This window comes from Rana temporaria, chromosome 3 (genome assembly GCF_905171775.1).
Source record: "Rana temporaria chromosome 3, aRanTem1.1, whole genome shotgun sequence".
NCBI classification, from domain to species: Eukaryota; Metazoa; Chordata; class Amphibia; order Anura; family Ranidae; genus Rana; species Rana temporaria.
The window spans coordinates 298,178,764-298,203,972 of NC_053491.1; the positions used below are offsets into that span (position 1 = coordinate 298,178,764).

The window sequence follows — 25,209 nt, forward strand, 5'->3', positions numbered from 1 at the left end:
ATAGCCGAGGTGCCCATTCATTTCAATGGGCAGGAATGGTATACACACTGCTCTTTTGACGGTCCAAATTTGCCGCTAGCAGGACTTTTTTTACCGTCCTGCTAGTGCACCGCTCCAGTGTGAAAGCCCTCGAGGCTTTAACACTGGAGAGACAGCAGCGGCTCTTTCAGGGCGCTTTGCAGACGTTATTTTTAGCGTTATAGCGCCTGCAAAGCGCCTCAGTGTGAAAAGGGTCTTTTTTTTTTTTTTTTTTTAAGAAAAAGGAGCAATCATCCACAGCTGTCTGTATCTGCCAAAGAAGACCATCAGGTGATGAGCACTTGAAGGGTTTATAAAAGTATAATTTTTTTTTTTTTTAACAAACAAGTTAAACTTGTCTGCTCTGGCTCGATCCTCAAACCACCCACCCCCTTCAGTGCTCCTGGCTCCTCCTCTTGTCAGTGTGCCACCACGGGAAACCGCTTTCTATTGTGGGACGTAAGCAAGCTTGATCCCGAGCCATGCTGCCTGCATGAATGGATAGATACAGATAGCGCAGCTTGGCCCCAGGCCCTTCCTCACAGGCTTTGACTGACAGCAGTGGGAGCCAATAAATCACTTCGCCTCAGCAAAGCCTGTGAGAGTGGAGAGAGCCACTGCAGACTGGTAACAGCACTGGATCTAGTGAGGTCTCTTGTAAGTAAGGGGGGAGGGGGCGATGCAGGTACTGGAAAAGTTTTTAGTTTAAACGCAGGGAATGCATTAGTGCAGGCATGTCCAAAGTCCGGCCCGGGGGCCAATTGCGGCCCCCGTTCCAGTTTAATGTGGCCCCCCCTGGTAATTTGGATATATACTGTATTTATCGGCGCTGCTTTGGAGGGGACGAGTGCTGTCAAATTACATACAGGAGAATCTCCTGCATCTGTAATAGAAAGTCTCGTCTCCTGGGCTGCCATTGGACGACGACTCTGTCTATCATAGGAGGCAGGACATTGTATTAAAGAGGCTGCTGCGTAAATAGGACATTCTCCTTTATGTAATCTGTTGGCGCTTGTCCCTCCCCTCCGAGGCTGCAGATGGGCATCGACCAGGCTGCATTCAGGCAATGGAGAGGCTGCAGATGGGCACTGATTGGGCTGCATTGATGGACAATGACCCTTATTTTGCTTCACAGTTCTTTAATTTACATTTTTTCCCCCTGAAAAACTTCCCTCCTAAAGTAAAGGTGCGTGTTATACGCCAATAAATACGGTATATCCAAATAACACGCCCAAGCTCATCTCTTCACCACACACAGCCACAAAGGCAAGAGAACTCTTGTTGGGCAGTGTATTAGTGCTCGGGCAAACACACTTAGACCGAATTTTGACGGTTCAAAGAATGTCAGTAAAATGGCCAGCCCTCACACATTAAATCTGGCCCTCTTTGAAAAAAGTTAGGACTCCCCTGCATTAGTGTATTAAAATGCATTCACATAATAAAAACAGAGTTACTCACGCATCAGATAAGTGGAACACCAACGCTCAGCCTTCGCCTACAGGGCCTACCAGTGAACTCCTGTCGCTGTGGCTAGTCAGATGGAAGCCAGAATGCCAAGTTGGAACAAAAACGTTTCCAGGGCCAGCATGGAGTACACAAATGAGCAGATGTGACATCACAGGAAAGTGTAGGACAACAGGCTATTCACTCAAATAAATATATGGATGCATAAGGTCAAAAAGGGGGGTTGGGGCAATTTGGCACTTGTTTCTGCACATACCCAAATTGTTGTTTTTATTCTCCCCTTCCCTTTTTTTCTCCATTCTGACATTTTGCATCTAGATTCATTTATGAGTGTTTGTTCATTTTTCTTTTTTGTGACTGTGTGTTCTCTATATTTTATTGCCATTTATCAGTTGATTAATTTAGGACCATGTCATGTGGGTGTCACCAATTAGTCTTGTATTCATTAGGCACGGTTGGTGCGACACGCGCTTCGACTTTGGGAGCACATGTCGCATGACGTGTAAGAATCAATGGTTACCTAAGAGTCATCTTAACTGGTTCGATGTGTGTCAGTCCAACATTGAAAACGGTTTCTGAAAATGTTCCTGCACTACCTAGGTACGACTTGGGCTGATTTCAGCCTACCGATTTAAATGCAAGTCACATCCAAGTCAGATCATCCCTTTAGGTCTGGTATGAATTTTAAGGCCTCCCCAAATCCATACCCCCGCATGCAGCCCGACGGGTCAGGAAAGGGGGGGAATGAGCGACCATACCAGGCCACATTCCCTCAACAGGGAGGTGGGAGTTTTGGGGCGGGGAGGCTCTGCGCCCCCCCACCCCAAAGCGCCTTGATGGGAACAAGGGCCTTCTCCCCCGACAAGGCTGGGCAGTGGTTGTGGGGGTCTGTGCCCCAAATCCCAGCCCCTCCCTATGTGAATGAGTATGGGGTACCCCTAGTCATTCACCCCAAAAAAAAAAAAAAAGTGTTAAAAATAAATATAGTTCACAGGTTTTTGACAAAGTCCTTTTAAAAAAAAATGAAGAATGCCCCCCAAAGCTCCAACATGTCTTTGTTCTCTGGTGAAGTCTTTTTCCTCGCGTGCACCCCATACTCATTCACATTGGGGGGAGGGGGGCGGAATCTGGGGCTCCCCTTGTTAAAGGGGGCTTCATTTAATGAAAAGTTAATTTGTGAGTATGTCTGTGGTTACATTCACTTAAATGTATTTAATGTAATGTATCCACTTAATTTAATTTCATTCATTTGCTTTAATGCTATTGTGTACAGACTGTAGTATTGCTGGTCATAAAAGTCCTCCAGTCACCAAACAGCACCAGGTTTACAAATTATTGATAGATAGCTAGAACAGTATACAGAACAGTGTAGAATGAACTGAAGCTGCAAGTGCTTAGCCTGTTGTCCTACACCTACTTGTCCTTCCTGTGATATCACTTCCGCCCATGTGTGCACTCCATGCTGGCCCTGGAAAATTCCTGGTTCCTACCTGGTGTTCTAACTTCCATCTGACCATCCACAGCGACAGGAGTCCACTGGTCCTGCAGAAGGAGAAGGTGGAGTGGCGGTGTTCCTCTTATCTGATGAGCGAGTAACCTTCTTATCCTGTGAGTTATGACAATTTGCAAATACGTTTTATTACTGCACTTCCCCTCCCTTCCTTTTTATCTTCACATATAGAGCTGGCATACTCTGGGGACAGCTGCAGCTTACCAGAGCCTATGCACTTCTTTTGTACTTTATGGCCATTAATACCCTTTTGGTGTGCTATAAACCCTCAATATATACCAGGTTTTAGAACAATTTTAATGTTTAGGGCCACTTTCACATATTAAGAATTCTAGATTTTATCAGTTATAGTGTGCCCCATATTCAGTGCCACTCACGACATGGCACATGTGTCCCTCACTGCAACAGTCCAGAGGCGCGGGGCAAATGCGGACTTTGTAGGATAAAAAAGCAAAGTTCACTCTTAGGACTGATTCACACAGGCAGCCCAGAAGCAGTAAAAAAATAAATAAAATCCACACACAATGCAGATGAGCTGTGATATTAATGGCCCCGTAACTGCCCACCTAAACACAGGAATGCAGCTGCCCAGGGCTGGCATTTTGAAAGTTATAAAAGGTTAGGTTGTGACATATCAAAGGCCATCTGAAAAAGAGATCCACCACAGATCGCTTTCAGGAGGGGCATCAGTAGCTGCATGTGTTAAACCCTAAAAAAAATAAAAAAAAAATAAAAATAAATAACCGATACCTACCCAGGACGCTTTCGATCTCTGGATCGCGATCTTCTGCGATCTCTGCTGCGTGATCTTTCCCTTCTACGATCTCTGTCACGCTCCCGACTTCGGGATCGGCGGTCATCTCTTTTTGATCTCTTATCAGGGGGTGAGCGGCTTTTTGACCTGCTGCCAGAGCGACCACGTGATGATGAGCGTTTTCGGTAATGTCTAAAAGCAAGAAGTAACATCGATCATAACTCAACAATACTAATATTATATAAGCCACATCTAGAATTAAAATAGAGAAAGGTTTACACATTTTTATTTTTTTTGATCACATCAAAGGACTACATGTTGCAATAATTTCTTCACATAAGTGCCATTCAGTGTCTTAAGTGGATGATTCATTGCTGAATATATCATAAGCCGTTTCAGACCTCCTATAACTTGGGGTCTGTCTTTTTGGTACGAGCCTGGATATGGTGAGGTAATGGGTTCGTTGATCACAGCATGAAGTTGCACATTAGAGAATGGACACTAGTCTGTAAGCACTGCGGATCAGATAAGTTCACTTCACAAAATTAATCAATTGTGAATGAAACTTTATAGCTTTAATCACTGGACATCACTACTTTATAAGTTTATCCAAATTATTTACATTTTTATTAACAGATGGCAAACATACAGTGCCTTGCGAAAGTATTCGGCCCCCTTGAACTTTGCGACCTTTTGACACATTTCAGGCTTCAAACATAAAGATATAAAACCAATTTGTTTTGAAGAATCAACAAGTGGGGCACAATCATGAAGTGGAACGAAATTTATTGGATATTTCAAACTTAAAAAAAAAAAAAAAAGAAAAATTGGGCATGCAAAATTATTCAGCCCCTTTACTTTCAGTGCAGCAAACTCTCTCCAGAAGTTCAGTGAGGATCTCTGAATGATCCAATGTTAACCTAAATGACTAATGATGATAAATAGAATCCACCTGTGTGTAATCAAGTCTCTGTATAAATGCACCTGCACTGTGATAGTCTCAGAGGTCCGTTTAAAGCAGGGCTGTGGAGTCGGTAGATAAATGTTCCGACTCCTCAGTTTTATGTACTTCCGACTCCTCTGTATTTATATGCGAATGTATTTTATACATTCCTTGAGGGAAAGAAACGCAACCTACCACAGGACTACTGGCTGGGAAGCCAACAGTCTGTCTTTTGCTTAAACTGTGCAATACAGTAAACACAATGAAAACAACGTTTTATAAAAAAAAATGTATTAATCAAAAAAGTGGCTGGATAGTAGCAGCAGGCATAAACACCAGGAACAGGATCTTTACCAGTTCAAAAATACAAACCACATTATTTGGTTGTTTTAGAACAAAAACAAAGCTTATCTATAATGAACCAAAAACAAAATCTGTAAAACCTAGAAATGGTTTATATTAATCTTGAAATGTAGTTATAGGCTTAGCAAATGCAAATCAATTCAATGTAGAGTTCTAAGGAAGAGAATTGCCTCTGCCAGATCCTCTTTCATAGAGGCTCTTAAGTCAGACTTTATTATTTTTAGGGCTGAAAATAATCTTAGAGAGGTAGTTGGGCTGCTGCTTTCTCCTTTGTGTGCTTATCTACTGCTGAAGATAGGGCAGTGGGAGGATCCAGGAAGGGGCATTTATTCTAAAACATGATTTTCCTAGGAGAATCTCATAGTCATGTTTAAAGTTTAAGCTAACAATCGGAGTTTACAAGTTTTTATAGCCTTAGCTAAATGACAGCAGTTTTTCCAATGGTTTACAGCTTCAGTCTTGAACTATTGGCCCTCCATTCCCTTCACTTATACAAGTGTCTCCCTCTCTAGTCCTGCAAAAAACATATTTATTTAATCCCTTATCAGTGAGAGGCTAGGTTACACATGGACGCTGCGTTCCCTGTAAAAGCAGAACACAACACTATGGAAAGTATAAGTATTGCAGCTCCTAATTGTGCGTTGCGTGCCATATAGTGAAGCACATGAAAAGCATGCTTCTTCACGGTCACTTAACGTGTTCGTTTTGCGGTTACGTGAGGCACTGCATGCATTGGTCTTTATTCTTACAGTAGAGGAGTCATTAATTATAACTTTTTGTGAATTGGGACATTTAAGCTTGCTTTTTTTTTTTTTTTTATTCCAATCTAAATTTAGTAGGAGTCTGTGCATTGTTTGCCGACTCCAGGTACCCAAAATTTCCCCCGACTCCTCGACTCCGACTCCACAGCCCTGGTTTAAAGCGCAGAGAGCATCATGAAGAACAAGGAACACACCAGGCAGGTCAGAGATACTGTTGTGGAGAAGTTTAAAGCCGGATTTGGATACAAAAAGATTTCCCAAGCTTTAAACATCCCAAGGAGCACTGTGCAAGCGATAATATTGGAATGGGAGTATCAGACCACTGCAAATCTACGAAGACCTGGTCGGCCCTCTAAACTTTCAGCTCATACAAGAAGACTGATCAGAGATGCAGCCAAGAGGCCCATGATCACTCTGGATGAACTGCAGAGATCTACAGCTGAGGTGGAAGACTCTGTCCATAGGACAACAATCAGTCGTATACTGCACAAATCTGGCCTTTATGGAAGAGTGGCAAGAAGAAAGCCATTTCTTAAAGATATCCATAAAAAGTGTCATTTAAAGTTTGCCACAAGCCACCTGGGCGACACCACAAACATGTGGAAGAAGGTGCGCTGGTCAGATGAAACCAAAAATCAAACTTTTTGGCAACAATGCAAAACGTTGTTTGGCGTAAAAGCAACACAGCTCATCACCCTGAACACACCATCCCCACTGTCAAACATGGTGGTGGCAGCATCATGGTTTGGGCCTGCTTTTCTTCAGCAGGGACAGGGAAGATGGTTAAAATTGATGGGAAGATGGATGGAGCCAAATACAGGACCATTCTGGAAGAAAACCTGATGGAGTCTGCAAAAGAGTGGAGACTGGGACGGAGATTTGTCTTCCAACAAGACAATGATCCAAAACAAAGCAAAATCTACAATGAAATGGTTCACAAATAAACATATCCAGGTGTTAGAATGGCCAAGTCAAAGTCCAGACCTGAATCCAATCGAGAATCTGTGGAAAGAACTGAAAACTGCTGTTCACAAATGCTCTCCATCCAACCTCACTGAGCTTGAGCGGTTTTGCAAGGAGGAATGAGCAAAAATTTCAGTCTCTCGATGTGCAAAACTGATAGAGACATACCCCAAGCGACCTGCAGCTGTAATCGCAGCAAAAGGTGGCAAAGTATTAACTTAACCACTTAAGCCCCGAGCCTGTTTTTCAGATTCGGTGTTTACGGGACTAAAATATTTTTTTTTGCTATAAAATTACTTAAAACCCCCAAACATTCTATATATTTTTTTCTAACACCCTAGAGAATAAAATGGAAGTCATTGCAATACTTTTTTGTCACACCGTATTTGCGCAGCGGTCTTACAAGCGCAATTTTTTTGGAAAAAAAATCACTTTTTTAAATTAAAAAATAAGACAACAATAAATTTGGCCCAATTGTTTTACATATTGTGAAAGATAATGTTACGCCGAGTAAAATGATACCCAACATGTCACGCTTACAAATTGCGCCCGCTCGTGGCATGGCGTCAAACTTTTACCCTTAAAAATCTCGATAGGCGACGTTTAAAAAATTCTACAGGTTGCATTTTTTGAGTGACAGAGTAGGTCTAGGGCTAGAATTATTGCTCTCGCTCTAACGATCGCGGCGATACCTCACTTGTGCGGTTTGAACACCGTTTTCATATGCGGGCGCTACTCGCTTCTGCGTGCGAGCTCGTCGGGACGGGGCGCTTTAAAAAAAATTTTGGGGGGTTTTCGTATTTATTTTACAATTTTTAGCACTGAAATAAAAAAAGAAAAAAAAAATATCACTTTTATTCCTATTACAAGGAATGTAAACATCCCTTGTAATAGAAAAAAGCATGACAGGTCCTCTTAAATATGAGATCTGGGGTCAAAAAGACCTCAGATCTCATATTTAGGCTTAAATGCAAAAAAAAAAAAAAAAAAATATTTGAAAATGTCATTTTTTCAAATGACAAAAAAAAAAAAAAAAAAGTTGCTTTAAGAGGCTGGGCGGGACTGACGTTTTGACGTCACTTCCGCCCAGCAGAGCTATGGGGATGGGTGAAGGAGATTTTTCCTTCACTCGTAACCCCGCTCAGCTGCCGAACGGTCCCGATCTCCTCCGCCGCTACCGACGGCTACGGTAAGCGGCGGAGGGCGCGGGAGAGGGCCCTCTCCCGCCACAGATAACGGCGATCTCGCGGCGAATCCGCCCGCGGAGACCGCCGTTATCGTTTACACGGCCGCCCACTGAAGAGATGAATATCTCGGTTGTGGCAGCAGCTGCCGTTACCGAGATATTCATCTTTAAAGTGCCGACGTACAGTTTTTTATTTTTTTTAAAAGTTTGAAATATCCAATAAATTTCGTTCCACTTAATGATTGTGTCCCACTTGTTGATTCTTCAAAAAAAATTACAGTTTTATATCTTTATGTTTGAAGCCTGAAATGTGGCAAAAGGTCGCAAAGTTCAAGGGGGCCTGGTACCTGTACGCCCCAGGCACATTCCGGAACTCGGACGAGGCTTGGAAACTGCATTATTATGACTCGCAAACAGCTTAAAGCGGTTCTCCACCCTAAAGTGAAGTCGCGCTGATCGGCACCCTCCGGTGTTACATTTGACACCTTTCAGGGGGTGGGGGGTTCAGATACCTGTCTAAAGACAGGTATTTGCACCCACTTCTGGCCCAGCATTCATGGGCAAAAGACGGGCATTGCGTCACATCCCGTCGCCCCACCCCCCCGTTGTGTGCTGAGAACACTCGGCTCCCAGCACACAGCGGGAGCCAATCGGCGGGCGCAGCGTGACTCGCGCATGCGCCGTAGGGAACCGGGCAGTGAAGCCGGAGCGCTTCACTTCCTGGTTCCCTCAGCATGGATGGAGGGGGGGAGCAGCAGGGTGACGAGCGATCGCTCGTCCTCTGCTGCGGACGCCGCTGGACTCCAGGACAGGTAAGTGTCCTAATATTAAAAGTCAGCAGCTGCAGTATTTGTAGCTGCTGGCTTTTAATATTTTTTTTTGAGCGAACATCCGCTTTAAGGGGGACGAGATGCAGGATATCCAAAATGGCTGCACAGCGTGCAGGAGGGGACAAGAAGGACACGGGTAAGCAGCCCCCTAAGACAGACACCCAAGGCACAGGGGAAGGAGGCCCCGAAAGATATGCTGTACTATGCACAGAAAATTAATAGTGTGGCTGATCGCCCCCCGGATGAGGAGCTGGATGCCACCCCGGACATTTTTCAGGCTCAGCAGGGGGGAGAATCCTCCGGGGAGGCCTTGCACCAGGCCTCAGCCCCACTCTCCCCTGAGATGGCAGAGGAGGATGGGGAGGACATGGAACAGCCTACGCTTGCTGAGATCCTTAAGGCAGTCAACAAATGTACAGCCTCGGTGCAGACCTTACAGGTGCACTTTGGGGGCCTGAAGAAAGAGGTGGGCTTGCTCCGCCATGATTTTCAAAAGATCAGAGAACGCACCACCGTAGTGGAAGGTCGTGTCAGCGATATGGAGGATCGGATGGCTCCAATGGCCAGGGAACTACAGGTCGCAGCCAGAATAGCGGCTGCCAATGAACTTAAAAATGAGGACATTGAGAACCGTTTGAGGAGTAACATCCACATAGTTGGCCTGCCGGAAAAAACAGAAGGTAGGGACCCTACTGCTTTTGTGGAAACCTGGCTGCAGGAGATTTTTGGAAAAGATGCATTTACGCCATTCTTCTCGGTTGAATGAGCACACAGGGTTCCACCTAGACCCTTACCTCCGGGCAACCCGCCTCGTACCATGTTAGCTAAGCTCCTTAATTTCAAGGACAAAGATAATTCTACGACTTGCCAGGGAAAAATGAAATGTGCAGTTTAACGGCGCAATCGCTTCCTGATGATGTAATCTACGAAACGTACGTCGAGGCACAACCTGGTCATGCACAGTCATGTTTCTTCCGGTCCAGCTGGTTTCTGGACGTGGAGCGCACGCCAGACTCCCCAGCGACAGAGGCCATCTCTCCTACACTGTTACACACTCAGCAGACTCAGTGCAGGGACTAAGGCACTGCTACAGTAAGGAGCCATTTGGTAGCTTTTTGTTTTAAATCGTATTTTAAATAAACAGTATTATACTATTGCGGTCCTCTCTTTCATCCCTTATCCCATGGCTATACAGTTGGAATACGGCCGCTTGATTGAGAATCCCTGGTGCTGCAAGGAGCATTACACTGTTGTGTAAACAGGCTTTATTTGACTTCTTTTTAATTAAGGGTCAACTACAGTTGGTAAGGTGCCATCCTTTACTTGATCACATCGGGTGAATTGTTACACTTAGTGGGTGAAGATGGACTCCAATCTTGATCACTTACCCTCATCACGCAACTTTTTATATTTACAATTAATCACAGAGGAATCTCTTTTGAATACAGAGTGATGGATTCATTGGAACATCGCACATTTTTAGCATTTTTCACTTCATTCTGGATTTATGCATGGACTTTTTGTATCTTACGATTATTTTATGCTATGACACCCCATAGGGAGTGTGATCATTTTATATCTTTCTGTTCACTGATTTTTTATAAGCAGCAGCTAGGCATCATCTACTCCACCACAGGCGCAACGGTGGGCGGCTATTAGGGCGCATTCTATAGATCACCCATTTTTTCTATTATTTTATGCTATCGTTAGATGTTTACACCTACAGTTATTTAACCCTTAATGATTTACTACTTTAATGATTAGCTTATTCAGCGCCCCCCTACCCTCCAATTTCACTTTTTTCAGGTCACTGAATTTTTGGGGAGCAGCTCAAATGAATTGTTTGTTTAACACTATGTTTAATTATACATTTTTTATTATTTTCATTTAACTTAATTCAATATCTTTCTGTGGTGCGAGATTTATCCAACTCCAAGAGTATCCTTTTACCCAGATTTTTCGGCGGAAGTACAAAGATGCAGAGCTAAATTTGGAGAGGTAAAGAAAAGACTTCATCGCCTGAGAGCCAATTATGCTATGCTATACCCGGCCAAGCTCAGGATCATTGCGGGCGGCAAAGCGCAATTTTTTGAATTGCCAGCAGAGGCCTCTGCATGGATTGATGCGAATGAACACCTTCTCCACCAGAATGGGAGATCTGCAGCAGATGCGGACTGAACCAGAAGTATGCTGATACCTGGGTTACGCGGGACAGTCGTTTCCATGTGCGTTTGGGGCATTGCACCCACAAAGTTGCACGACCAGGAGAACATTACCCGCTTTTTTATCAGGATTTGAGCATGTGTGCTTTACATGTGAATCGACCCGCAGTTGGAGTACCTAATGAGGTAGGTGACTTGGGCGCTGTATGCCTGTTGCATCTGAGCCCGATCTGGGTTCCTGTTTACACCCAGCAGTTTTTTATGTTGGTTACTGTTTTTCTCTCACATTTCGATGGTTTTATACTAATTGACAATGGCAAGCATTTTATTTTTGTGGACTTCTCTGTTGGTGGTCTCTCGCGAGAGCTGGGATGGGTGCCCCCCTTTTTGGGTGGTGTCCCCTGGCGCAGGACATATTCTGCATGCTGCTTTTCTTCTCCTCCCCAGTCACAATTTTTGCCCTGCCCTACGTGCATGGTGGGGGGGGGGGGGGGGGGGGGGGGGGACCTATTGTTGGGATATTGTCTTGTGTGATGTCCTGTGATGATAATTTGTTTTGGAGAGCTGGATGCGGAGGCTTACTACAGGCCGAGTTTGGCTGGTGGGCAGCCGTATCCACACAAACGTGGTACGGATCATACTTTCCTAATGTGACATAATGTCGTGTACGCCTATAGTTTTGTGGAATGTGCGAGGCTTGGGTGATCCACTCAAGCGTACCATGGTCTCTACTTCCCTTAGAAAACATCTCCCAGCGGTGTGTATACCGCAGGAAACTCATTTGACTTCAGAGACAGTCTCTTGGTTGGGATTTGCTTGGGCGGGATGGGCGTATCATTCCACCCACACGTCTTATTCTCGGGGTGTGAGTGTCCTGATACATAAATCCTTAGACTTCCAGCTGCTTGACTCCAGGGTCGACCAGGAAGGGAGGTTTGTGTTTTTACTATGCAGAATTCACCAGCCGACGTTGATCTTGGCGGCGGTGTATATCCCTCCGCCATTCAACCCACTGGTTCTGCGCACCCTTTTGACTTTTCAGCTGAATAGCCCGGGAGTACCATTAGTCTTGGTGGGTGACCTTAATGGTATAATTGACCCTGCTCTGGATAGACATCCTCCCCCGTCGATTGGCTCCACGAGGCCCAGACCTGCTTTGGCTAAATTTATAGAGGAGGTGGGGTGGGCGGATCCCTGGAGAAGTAGGAACCCCCTGGAGAGGCAATTTTCATGCTTCTCCAAAACGCATATGTCCCTGTCTCGGATTGACTTATGCCTCTGCTCAAAACCGGACTCCCAATATATTGTAAGTGTGCATTACCTTCCTAGGAGTATTTCGGATCATTCTCCCCTTCTGCTTCACTTGAGAGAGTCAGGCCGGAGCCTAGTTTGCCGAGAGCGCCATGGAAACTGAACGCTTTCTGGTTAAATTTATTTCCCTCCCACACTAAGATTGAGGATGACATTACTGCATACTGGCAAGGCATGCGGACCATCCCGCTTTGGGTGCTTCTTGAGATGCTTTTAAAGCTTTCCTGAGGGGTGTGTTCATATCGGAGGTGACTGCCATTAAAAACGTTATACAGCTGCACATAGAGAACAGGTGGTCCAATTGGTTAAGAGCCTTGAGGCGGAATACATTGCCAATTCTGTCGCCTCTGTTTGCTATTGCCATAGAACCTATGGCCGCATTGGTACGTTCCAACCCCTTAATAACCGGCTTTAGATATGGTAGGGTGCACGAGAAACTCATGCTATATGCAGAAGATACCATGCTGCTGCTGGGGGACACCTCAGGCTCCCTGAGTGAGGCTATGATGGTAATTCAAAACTTTGGCTCGTAATCAACTGCACTAAATCCGCGATGATGTTGGACGCTGTAGATTTGCAGGGTCCCACATTACAGAACATTCCGGTGGCCACTAAATTAAAAAAATACTTGGGTATCTGGGTCACGCCACAGCCCCGTGATTATATTACTCTGAACCTCTCCCCCCTGCTAGGTCGGATTAGGGACAAATCCAAGGTATGGTCTATATAGCAAAAATTTCCTTTTCTCCCTCTCGAAAATTCAAACGGACTTGAAAGACTGGGCCAACCTAAACATCTCTTGGTTCGGACGCTCGGCACTCATTAAAATGGTTATCCTCCCTCGCCTTTTATATATAATGCAGGCAATCCCAATCCACCTACCCCCCTTCTTTTTTGCGGCATATAAGAGGGCCTGCACAGCCTTCATATGGAAGAATACAGCCCCACGCATTAAATACTCACGCCTGACCTGTACTAAAACCGCAGGTGGAATTTGCCTACCTGACCTATATAAGTATTACCTAGCCTGCCATCTGACCAGGGTAGTGCAGGGTTTGACAAATTTGCTTAGAATTTAGGAGCCAGCTAAAAAAGTTAGGAGCCAGAAAACACACCCTGTCCCGACGAGCTTGCGCGCAGAAGCGAACACATACGTGAGCAGCGCCCGCATATGTAAACTGTGTTCAAACCACACATGTGAGGTATCGCCGCGATTGGTAGAGCAAGAGAAATAATTCTAGCCCTAGACCTCCTCTAACTCAAAACATGCAACCTGTGGATTTTTTTAAACGTCGCCTATGAAGATTTTAAAGGGTAAAAGTTTGTCAGCATTCCACGAGCGGACGCAATTTTGAAGCGTGACATGTTGGGTATGAATTTACTCGGCGTAACATTATCTTTCATAGTATTAAAAAAAGTGAGGATAACTTTACTGTTGTCTTATTTTTTTATTTAAAAAAAAAAAGGTATTTTTAATAACAGCTTACCTGTAAAATCCTTTTCTTGTAGTACATCACGGGACACAGAGCAGCATAGCCATTACATATGGGTTATATAGTGTACCTTCAGGTGATGGACACTGGCACTCTCCGACAGGAAGTTCCCTCCCTATATAACCCCCACCCATAGTGGGAGTACCTCAGTTTTGTAGCAAGCAATATGCATCCCAAAATTCCCCATAAGAGGGGTGGGAGCTCTGTGTCCCGTGATGTACTACAAGAAAAGGATTTTACAGGTAAGCCGTTATTAAAAATCCCTTTTTCTTTATCGTACATCACGGGACACAGAGCAGCATAGCCATTACATATGGGATGTCCCCAAGCAATGCTCCATGAGGGGAGGGAGACAACCAGAAAAAAACAAACAGGAGGTGCCACCGGACAAGAGGAGATTAAACTGCGGCCCGTAGTACCGCCTGCCCAAAAGCTGAATCAGCGTTCCTCCTAACGTCCATTTGATAAAATTTTGCAAATGTGTGGACAGATGACCAGGTTGCTGCCCTGCAGACCTGGGCCATAGAGACCTGGTGATACGCTGCCCAAGAGGCACTCATAGCTCTAGTGGAATGAGCCTTAACCGACAAGGGTGGACTCTTCCCCTTCAGGCCATAGGCCTGTATAATCGTCTGCCTAATCCACTTAGAAATAGTGGCCTTAGACGCTGCCTGGCCCTTCTTGGGCCCTTCCGGCAGAATGAATAAGACGTCCGTCTTACGAATCTGGGCTGTAGCTTCCAAGTAAATCTTTACAGCTCTAACTACATCCAAGGAATGTAGTAACCTCTCTTCCTTAGAAGAAGGTTTTGGAAAAAATGATGGAAGAATCACATCTTGATTAAGGTGAAAATTCGATATCACCTTAGGCAGGAAGGACGGAAGTGGCCGCAAAACGACCCTGTCCTTATGCATTAATAAATAAGGTGCCTTACATGACAAGGCTGCCAACTCCGACACTCTTCTGGCGGATGCCATGGCCACCAGAAACACTAGTTTCCTAGTCAAAAGGACCAAAGGGATCGCGGACAAGGGCTCAAAAGGCTGCCTTTGCAAGACCGATAGAACCAAATTTAGATCCCAAGGATACAGGGGAGCTTTAATCGGGGGATTCACCCGAATAACACCTTGTAAAAAGGATTTCATTAAGGAATGGGCAGCCAAAGGTCTCTGGAAGAAGACCGACAAGGCAGACACCTGCCCCTTGATTGTGCCGACCGCCAAACCTTTTTCCACTCCCAACTGTAAAAACTCCAGGATTCTCCCAATGGTATATTTGCGGGGATCCCATTTCCTGGTTTCACACCAGGTAATATAGGCCTTCCACACCCTATAGTATATTAACCTGGAAACTGGTTTTCTTGCGTTTATAAGGGTGGAAACGACCTGCCCTGAAAGGCCTCTGTTTCTGAGAATCAGGGACTCAGCCGCCAGGCCGTTAAATTTAGGGCCTGTAAGGCAGGGTGGTGGAATGGCCCTTGTGAGAGGAGGTCCGGACGTAGAGGGAGGACCCAAGGCTCCTCTACGGTCATCCTTTTTATCAAGGAGTACCAAGGTCTTCGGGGCCACTAGAATCGCTGGCTTGCGTTCCCTTTGAATTCTGTGAAGAAGACGGGGTAGCATCCGTATTGGAGGGAAGGCATAGATTAGCGCAAACTGATGCCAAGGGCACACCAAGGCATCCGTGCCGCAGGCCAATGGATCCCTCGTTCGGGAGACAAACTTTGCTACTTTGGCATTGAATCTGGACGCCATAACGTCCACCTCCGGGGTACCCCACTTCCGGCAAATGTCCTGGAACACTTCGGGGTGGAGGGACCACTCCCCTGGGGACATCTGTTGGCGGCTGAGAAAGTCCGCTTGCCAATTGTCCACCCCGGGGATAAAGATAGCTGAGATGCAGGGGACATGGGCTTCTGCCCATAAAAAGATCCGATCTACCTCCCTCTGGGCTGCCTGACTCCTGGTGCCACCCTGGTGGTTTATATAAGCTACGGCAGTGGCATTGTCGGATTGTACCCTTACTGGGGAGCCCTGCAGAACCTCCGTCCAGCCCAAAAGAACCAACCGAGCTGCTCGGATCTCTAAGACATTTATGGGTAGGGCTGATTCTGCCCTTGACCATTTCCCCTGTAGGGTTAAATCGTCTAGGACTGCACCCCAGCCTGATAGGCTGGCATCCGAGGTTACTATCCTCCATGAGGGGGGACTGAACGATCTTCCTTTCAGAAGATTTTTTGTGACTAGCCACCAACACAGACTCTGCCTTACCGCATAGGGAAGGGAAATGGGAAGATCCAAGGCCTGGAGTCTTTTGTCCCAGGCCGTGAGAATCGCTCTCTGTAGCCTCCGAGAATGGATCTGGGCATAGGGTACTGCCTCGAAGGTGGCCACTAGCTTTCCCAACAGGCGCATGCAGAGGCGTATAGATGGCCTTGTGCTGCTTAGGACTAAGTGGATTAACTCCCTTATCGAGTCCACTCTGGACTGGGGCAGGAAGATCCGTTGTCGTCTTGTATCTAAAATCAGACCTAGATACTCCAACCTTCTTGTGGGCTGTAGGGCCGATTTGTCCCGGTTTAGAACCCAACCCAGGGACTCTAGGCAGTTTACTGCTAGCAACACTGCCCGATTTAAGCCGGCCGCTGAGTGGTCGACTACCAGAAGATCGTCTAAGTAGGCCATGATCAGAATGCCCTGTTCCCTTAGGATGGCTAACACGGGGGCCAGGATTTTCGTAAAAACCCGAGGGGCCGTGGCTAGTCCGAACGGAAGAGCCACGAACTGAAAATGCCGATAGTTTAGGGCAAAACGCAGATACTTGTAATGACCCGGGAATATCGGAACGTGCAGGTATGCGTCCTTTATATCGATGGAGGCCAAGAACTCCCTTCCTTGGAGGGCGGCCACCACCGAACGAATGGACTCCATTCGAAAGGACCGGACTCTTAAAAAGCGGTTTAATGACTTTAGGTCCAGTATAGGCCTGACGTCGCCGTTTGGCTTCGGGACAATGAAGAGGTTTGAGTAAAACCCTTGTCCTTGCTCCCCTGCTGGTACTTCCATAATCACTCCTTGAGATAGGAGTCGCTCTAGGGCGGACAGAAGTGATGCCTGCTTTTGAGGGTCGCCTGGAAGTCTTGACGTTTGAAAGTGAGGAGGGGGGAACTCCCGAAACTCCAGCTTGTACCCCTGAGTCACTGAGGACAGAACCCATTGGTCGGTAACTTTGGCCCCCCACAACTCCGAGAACAACCGGAGTCTTCCCCCCACTCGAGAGAGTGGGGGCGCCCCTTCACAAGGCTGCCTTAGGGGCAGCCTTAACCGGCTTACGGTTCCACGGTCTTTTGTTCCCTGCAGGTTGGCCTTGTGGCCTGTTTGCAGCTGCGCGTCCAGGAGGCCGTCGATACTGCCTAGAGAATGAGGGCCCTGGAAGTGGAGAGGTTGGACGCTTAAAGGGACCCCGGAACCTTTTCTTAACCGGCAAGAGGGTGCTCTTACCACTAGAGATCTTTTGAATATATTTGTCAAGATCTTCTCCAAACAATCTCTCTCCTTGAAAGGAGAATCCTGTAAGGAGCTTTTTGCAGGGGGTTTCTGCAGACCAGTTCTTTAACCAAAGTAATCTTCTCATGTGAACCAAATACAGGGATAGGCGGGACGCCTGTTGGATTGAATCCTTGATAGCGTCTACCGCGAAACATAAAGCTCTAGGTAGATCGGCCAAGTCCTGAGCCTGTTGAGCCGGGAGGTCCTTTAGGACCTGCTTGGCCTGGTCTTTTAAAGCCTGGCAGACGCCAATGGCAGCTACAGCTGGCTGGACCACTGCCCCCGCTGTGGCAAAGGATGCCTTCAGTAAGGTCTCAAGCCTTTTATCCACAGGATCTTTGAACATGTGAATATTGTCCACTGGACACGTTAAAGCTTTATTGACACATGATATGGCTGCGTCAACAGTGGGGACAGCCCATTTTTTTGAAAACTCCTCCTCTAAAGGGTACATAACTGCGAACCTTTTAGGAGGCAAAAAAAAATCCTGTCTGGCTTAACCCAGTCCTGAAATATCAGGTCCTTTAACAAAGGATGGACCGGGAACACCAGGTTGGCTTGGGGCGCTTTTAGGGAGCCCAATGAGGAAACAGCGGAAGCCAGAGGCTGAGGCAAAGGCATTTTAAAGGCTGACCGCACCATATCCGTTAAGGACTGAACCCACAATTTTTCTGCGTGAGAAGCTGAAAAAGGTTCTTCTATAGTAGAATCCTCAGAACCTAAATGGTCCAGGTGATCCTCAGCCTGGTCTCCTGTATCTTCCAATTCCTCAGTGGAAAGGACATCTTCCTCAGGAGATTCAAACCTGGGAGACGGGGATCTAGCCCGCTTCTTCCCGGATAAAGAGGCCGTAATAAGAGCGGCCATCCTTTTTTCAAATCCACCCAAGGTGGAGGCTAACATCTCTTCCGTGACATAGGAAGGAGTTGGTTGAATAGGGCCCGCCATAGCACCTAGCAACCCCGATGGCTCACCCAGGGCAGCAACCTCCGGATCCTCCGGGGAGGTAGGGGCAGGTGGATTCTGGGAAATATCCTCCGAGCCCGATGGGGAACCCTTCGGCTTTTTAACACCTTTAGCATTTTTAGCGTTCCCTGCACCCTTAGGAGCCATAATAAACAAATCTGAGATACTCCGCTAATATACAACTAACTGTAATAGCTGGAGGAAAACACACATTTACATAAATGAGGAAAAAATTAGGCTAGGGTAATGTTAGACAGAAACTAAACTTCCCAAAACCTAACAAGAGAAAACAATATTGAGCCCCAAGGGCTTAATCACATCCTAATATTGCTTCCCTTAATGCTGGGCTAGGAGAGTACCTACTAATAAAAGTACTCTGACTGCTACTTAGTACACCGGCTTTCCAGAGAAAATATGAGCTTAAACAGCTCTTTAGCAAGGTGTGTACAAAAAAACGGCCACTAGGTGTCACTGTGTCAGCATAACATAGGCAAACCTATCCTGCTCAGCATCGCTGCTCCGTGTCCCTTCACAGCCTTCAGCAGACTGACAGGCTAAATAGAGTTTTCCCCTCTGATGTGCAGAGGGGAGGGAACTCCCCGGGCGTCCCCCGCCCCCTCCACGCAGCGTCGGCGCCTATAACAGTGCGCGCGCACGCGCGCGCGCGCTCCCGACGCCGCTCTGCAGGAAGCAGGAAGCCATGTGGGGAGAGGAGCCCAGGAGCTGCTGGAAGCACACACAGACATCAGGAAGTAAGTATTTTACCTGACATGCTCCCCTTTTACATCTCATGGAGCAAAAAAACACCTTGTAGCAGCAGCAGCAGCAGTCTATTAGCCCAGCCAGAGAAACAGTATACCTGGGTGTTTGAGCCATCCAGTCATGCAGACTTTGTGGTTTCTCTTTAGCCCATGCACAGAGGCATAAAAAGGCTTTCCCCCAGAGTCCCCCTGTGGGGAGCCCACTGACAAACCAAGTTCCGTAGGCCCCCCGCTTACCTTTCCACGCCGCAGGGTATTGCTCATGCAAGAGGCCCAATCTTCCCCCTTCACCGTGGGTATGGTCATAGACCTTCAGGGACCGGGGTCCAAGTCAGGAACACCACACACCTGGACCTATACAGCACTACTGGCAGCAGGTATTCATAGGTTAAAAAACCCAGTCCTGGAACCCAGAGTCCAGCCCTCCAAGGAGAGGCATTATAGGCAAAACCCCATCCACGAATTGGGGCCCGGGTACCGTCCACTTTGGCTATGAAGCACCTTGGACGGATCCGGTCGGCTGGCCCTGGTCCCAAGGACAAACTGCAGGCACAACCTTCAACGTGCACCAACACCTAAGACACTGGCGAAAAAACTGAGGTACTCCCACTATGGGTGGGGGTTATATAGGGAGGGAACTTCCTGTCGGAGAGTGCCAGTGTCCATCACCTGAAGGTACACTATATAACCCATATGTAATGGCTATGCTGCTCTGTGTCCCGTGATGTACGATAAAGAAAGTGTAATTTTTTTCCCAAAAAAGTGCGCTTGTAAGACCGCTGCGCAAATACAGCGTGACAGAAAGTATTGCAACGATCGCCATTTTATTCTCTAGGGTGTTTGGATAAAAAATATATATAATGCTTGGGGGTTCTAATTAGAGGGAAGAAGATGGCAGTGAAAATAGTGAAAAATGGCATTAGAATTGCTGTTTAACTTGTAATGCTTAACTTGTAATACCAACGGCCACCACCAGATGGCGCCAGCTCACACAAGGAAGAGCTGGGGACTTCACACCTTCCAAGCCAAGTCGCCAGGACGCTATTGGGACTAGAAAGTTCACAAAAAGGGGAAAACGTGGGTGACGTTCGAAAACTCACAAATCCTGACGCACACACTCCCTTGTTTGGCACCCCAATATTGGCTCCAGTCCATTAGAACACACCCACTCATCTTCCCCTCACTACTGGCCTTTAGGAAAGCAGTATCTCTCTTCAATCTATCCTCACAACCAGGTCCACTGACTCCCGTGAGAGGGAATCCTGAGTTCCCACCGGGAGAATCGAAAACATTCCCTCAATTGGAATGGCCACACGAGGAGGTTCTAGCTTGCCACTTCTTTCATAAAGGCCGTAGACGCTCCTATGAAGAGTTGATCTCCGATTCTTGTACTGGTGCTTTCCCTTTCTGGTCATATAGACAGCTGACACACTTTCTTACTTCCACAGACTCAAATGTAACATGGAATAGACAACTTACATCATTTGAAGGACTTTTCTCACGCACTACGCCACAAAGACACCTCATTTCATACATGTATACCCTACTTCAAGCTGACACTGGTCCTTCCACGACGCATTCGTTGCATACCTCTTGGGAAACAGATTTACAATTGACACTCACGGAAAAGGACTGGGAGACCATCTATACATTCGCTCATAAGGGATCGATGAATGTAGCGATCCAGGAAAATGGATATAAAATCATAACTAAATGGTATAGGACCCCAGCACGCTTACACAAGTTCTCACCTACAGTTCCAAACATTTGTTGGAGATGCAAAAGAGCAGTAGGATCCATGATCCATATTTGGTGGGAGTGTACCTTGCTTCAACCATTCTGGAAAGAAGTCCATTCTATAATATCTCAGGTCACCACCTTTACCCTGGATTACAATCCGTCTACATCATACAACCCTACCCCAACACACCTATCAGAAATCGTTGGCCATGCATATGGTCAACGTGGCCAGACTCTGCATTCCCATACATTGGCGTTCAACAGATATCCCAACCATTAGAGAGTGGCTGACCAGGGTGACCAAAATAGAGGAGATGGAGGAATTCATACTGCCCAAGACCGTATTCAGAAATTCACAACGACCTGGGCCTGCTGGTCACATTTCAGGAATTAGGAATATTACAAGTCCTTCTTCCCTTGTTAGCAAGTGACTATGCAGTAAAGGGACCCTCATGACCTGGACCCACTCTTCCCCCCCCCCCACCTAGGGCTCTGCGCCCCCACAGCGACATAATCGACCAAATTTTTCCAGGTTCGACACCTTATACTCCTTTTGTCCTCCCTTCTTTAGGGACATCAAGCCTAAGGTTTCAGTTACGGCCGTGGTTAGGCCTGTTGATATTGGCCTCCGGGGCATTGCAATTATTCTCATTGCTCCTTGATTCCATTTAGGCACCGTTCTTGAGTCACAAGAATGTTGGTTATCCATAAGTTTTTAGGCTTATAGATTTTATCTGGTGATATGTGCAGTACCGCACGGTTCTAATTCACATGTTTACTGATGTCGTAACAAGTCACGTTACCTTGTATGGCATTCTGTCATGTTCACATTAGCAGAAGATTTGTCATGTTATGCTAAATATGCATTTATGTACACATGTATATGTAGGATTACTTTTTACCTAATAAAAATCTTTTGTGAAAAAAAAGAAAGAAAAAGGAAAATAGGGTGGGAATATATACGCTGTCCTGGAAATACCGTTACCGGTAAGACTAATGGGGGTCTTCCCCCCTCACCTTCCAGGACAGCTACTTGAGAGGCTATCAAGATACTATACCTTAGGGAGGGACAACAGCCTGAAGCACTTAAAGCGGGAGTTCACCCATTTAAAAAAAAAAAAAAAATCTCCCCTTAGCTTCCTGCTCGTTCGGTCTAGGGGAATCGGCTATTTATATTAAAATAGGTGCAGTACTTACCCGTTTTCGAGCTGCATCTTCTTCCGTCGCTTCCGGGTATGGGTCTTCGGGAGCGGGCGTTCCTTCTTGAGTGACAGCCTTCCGAGAGGCTTCCGACGGTCGCATCCATCGCGTCACGTGTAGCCGAAAGAAGCCGAACGTCGGTGCGGCTCTATACTGCGCCTGCGCACCGACGTTCGGCTTCTTTCGGAAAATCGTGACGCGATGGATGCGACCGTCGGAAGCCTCTCGGAAACCTGTCAATCAAGAAGGACCGCCCATTCCCGAAGCCCATACCCGGAAGCGACGGAGAGGATGCGTCTCGTAAACGGGTAAGTACTGCACATATTTTAAAATAAATTGCCGATTCCCCTAGTAATAACGAGCAGGAAGCGAAGGGGGAAAAGTGCCCTCTAAGGGTGAACCCCCGCTTTAACTACCAAAGGAGAGGTCCTGGCTGGAAAGTATCTGAACTCTATAATGTTTGACAAATGCATGAGAGGAGGACCAGACGGCAGCTTTCGAAATTTCTTCACATGATGCCTTCGCTCTTTCTGCCCATGACATAGCCATGGATCTCGTAGAATGGGTCCTAATTCTAGAAGGAGGGATACAACCTAAAGCTTTGCAAGCTTTCCAGATAGCTTCTCTAATCCATCTAGCGATAGAGCTTTTGGACGCTTTGGACCCTTTCTTGGGGCCACTGAACAATACTAACAGCTGGGAGGAACTCCTAAACCCACTGGATTTCTCAAGGTAAAGTAGAAGACATCTATGTCTAAAAAAATTAATCTTTCCTCCTCCGCATTTTTGGCAGAGGTACAGAAACTAGGCAGGACTACTTCCTGGGACAAGTTAGAAGATACTTTGGGCAAATAGAAAAGATCAGGCCTAATCACTACCCTGTCCTCTAGAATCCTAAGGAAGGGATCTTTACAGCAAAGGGATTGTAGATCAGAAATCCTTCTCCCTGAGGCAATAGCTAAAAGGAAGGAAATCTTTAAGGAAATACATTTCAGGCAAGCTTCATGCAAAGGCTCAAAAGGAGCCCTTGTTAAAGCATTTAACACCGAGGAGGCACATGTTTGACGATCCTGGGAGCATGTCTAGATCTGGCTAAAAGGAACCTTCTGACTAAAGGATCTTCCGCTAACCTCTTGTCTGAAAACACAGACAGGGCTGCAACCTGAACCTTAAGGGTGCTGACAGATACACCTTTCTCCACTCCCTTGTACAAAAAAATCCAACAAACATGGAGTGGAAAAAGAATCTAAACCGGATTTCCTTTGCCAGGAACTAAAAGTTTTCCAAACTTTCCCATAGATTCTTCTAGTTACCAACTTGCGGCTGTCCAGGATAGTTTGAATAACTTTCGCTGAACACCCTCTCAACTGTAAGATGTGCCGCTCAGGCTCTAGGCCGTCAAATGGAAAGTCTGAGGATTTGGATGCAATATTGGTCCCTAATGGAGTAGATCCTTCCGATCTAGTAGGGGCCAGAGAGGGCCTTCAGAGAGGAAAACCAACTCCTCCTGGGCCACCAAGAGGCAATCAGAACCACTTCTGCCCGATTCTGAATAATTTTCCGAACTGCCAGGAGGTAGGAGAGAAGGCGTAAGCCAGAGTGAAATCCCACGGGAAGGAGAGAGCATCCGTCCCCAAGGACCCCATCTCTCCAGTGAGAAAAATGCCGGCAGCTTTCTGTTGAGACTGGAGGCAAAACGATCCACTGCAGGAAGGCCCCATCTTAGCACAATCTCCTGGAACGTGCCTTGATGTAGCTCCCAACAGCTGGAACCGACGTTCACTCTGCTCAGATAGTCCGCCAGCGTATTCTCTGAACCCCTGATGTGGACTGCTCTGATTGAGGTAACATTGATTTCTGCCCAGGACAGAATCTGCTGTGATAGCTTTAGAAGCGACTCCGAACGAGTGCCCCCTTGCTTGTTCAGGTACGCCACCGTAGTGGCATTGTCTGAAAAAAAAAAAAAACAATAGGTCTTTCGAACCGACCCTCTCTTGCAGAGCCAAGAGAGCTTTCCCTACAGCTAGTAGTTGCCTGAAATTTGAGGAGCGACCTGCCTCCTCTGGCAACCAGGCTCCCTGGGCCTGCAAGCCCTGAGAGTGTGCACCCCAGCCCCACAGACTGGCGTCTGTAGTAACTTTTACTAGAGCATGTTGCGCCCAGTTCTTCCTTCCCTGCAGGTGTTCCCGCTGCTCCCACCAGGAGAGATTGAGCAAATCCTCTCTTGGCAGCTGAATTAGCCAATCTAGAGAATCCTAACTGCGATCCCAATGGTGCAAGAGAAATGCCTGAAGGGGCCTGGAGTGTAATTGGGCCCAGGGCACCCCTGAGAAGTCATTAATCCTAATAAATGCATGATCCGCCAAAAGGAGGTCTGTGGGAGCAATTTGAAGGCCTGCACAGAGAGAAGAAGTTTCAAAATGTTCTCCTTGCAAAGAAAAATCTTCTGAGCAACAGAATCTATTATATTGTGAAACTCTGGTTAAAGATAGTATACGTCAGGGCTCGACAAATCCCGGTCGCCAGGGCGACTAGAAATAGTGTCCTGGCGACTTGGCTTGGAAGGTATGCATTTTGTGAGCCATTGGTATTACAAGTTATTACCACCAGATGTGAGCTGGCGCCATCTGGTGGTGGCCGTTGGTATTACAAGTTAAGCATTACAAGTTAACCACTTAAGGACCGGACCAATATGCTGCCAAATGACCCAAGGGGTTTTTACAATTTGGCACTGCGTTGCTTTGACAGACAATTGCGCGGTCGTGCGACGTGGCTGCCAAACAAAATGTGCGTCCTTTTCTTCACACAAATATAGCTTTCTTTTGGTGGTATTTGATCGCCTCTGCGATTTTTATTTTTTGCGCTATATACAAAAATAGAGCGACATTTTTGAAAAAAAATCAATATTTTTTACTTTTTGTTATAGGAAAAATCAAATAAACTAAATTTTAGTCAAACATTTAGGCCAAAATTAATCAGCCACATGTCTTTAGTAAAAAAAATAAAAATCGCTACCTAGCGGGAACAGCGACACTAATACAGCGATCAGAAAAATGATCGCTTAGTGACACTGGCAATAGGGAGTGAAAAGGTTAACTAGGGCGGTGATCAAGGGGTTAAAACTTTATTAGGGGGGGGGGGGTACGGGGGCTACCCTGGACCTAACACTAACTGCCTGTCACACTGACACTAAATGCAGTGATCAGTACATATATATGATCACTGCATTCAGTGAC

General features: G+C 46.4%; 1 protein-coding gene across 1 annotated transcript in view; it reads right to left on the minus strand.

The window, feature by feature from the left end:
* DDX46 (DEAD-box helicase 46) overlaps positions 1-25,209 on the minus strand; it is a 327,918-nt gene that overhangs the window by 299,727 nt on the left and 2,982 nt on the right. The window contains 1 exon segment of the mRNA XM_040344766.1: positions 3,747-3,938. Coding sequence (XP_040200700.1) covers positions 3,747-3,938 — 192 coding nt within the window.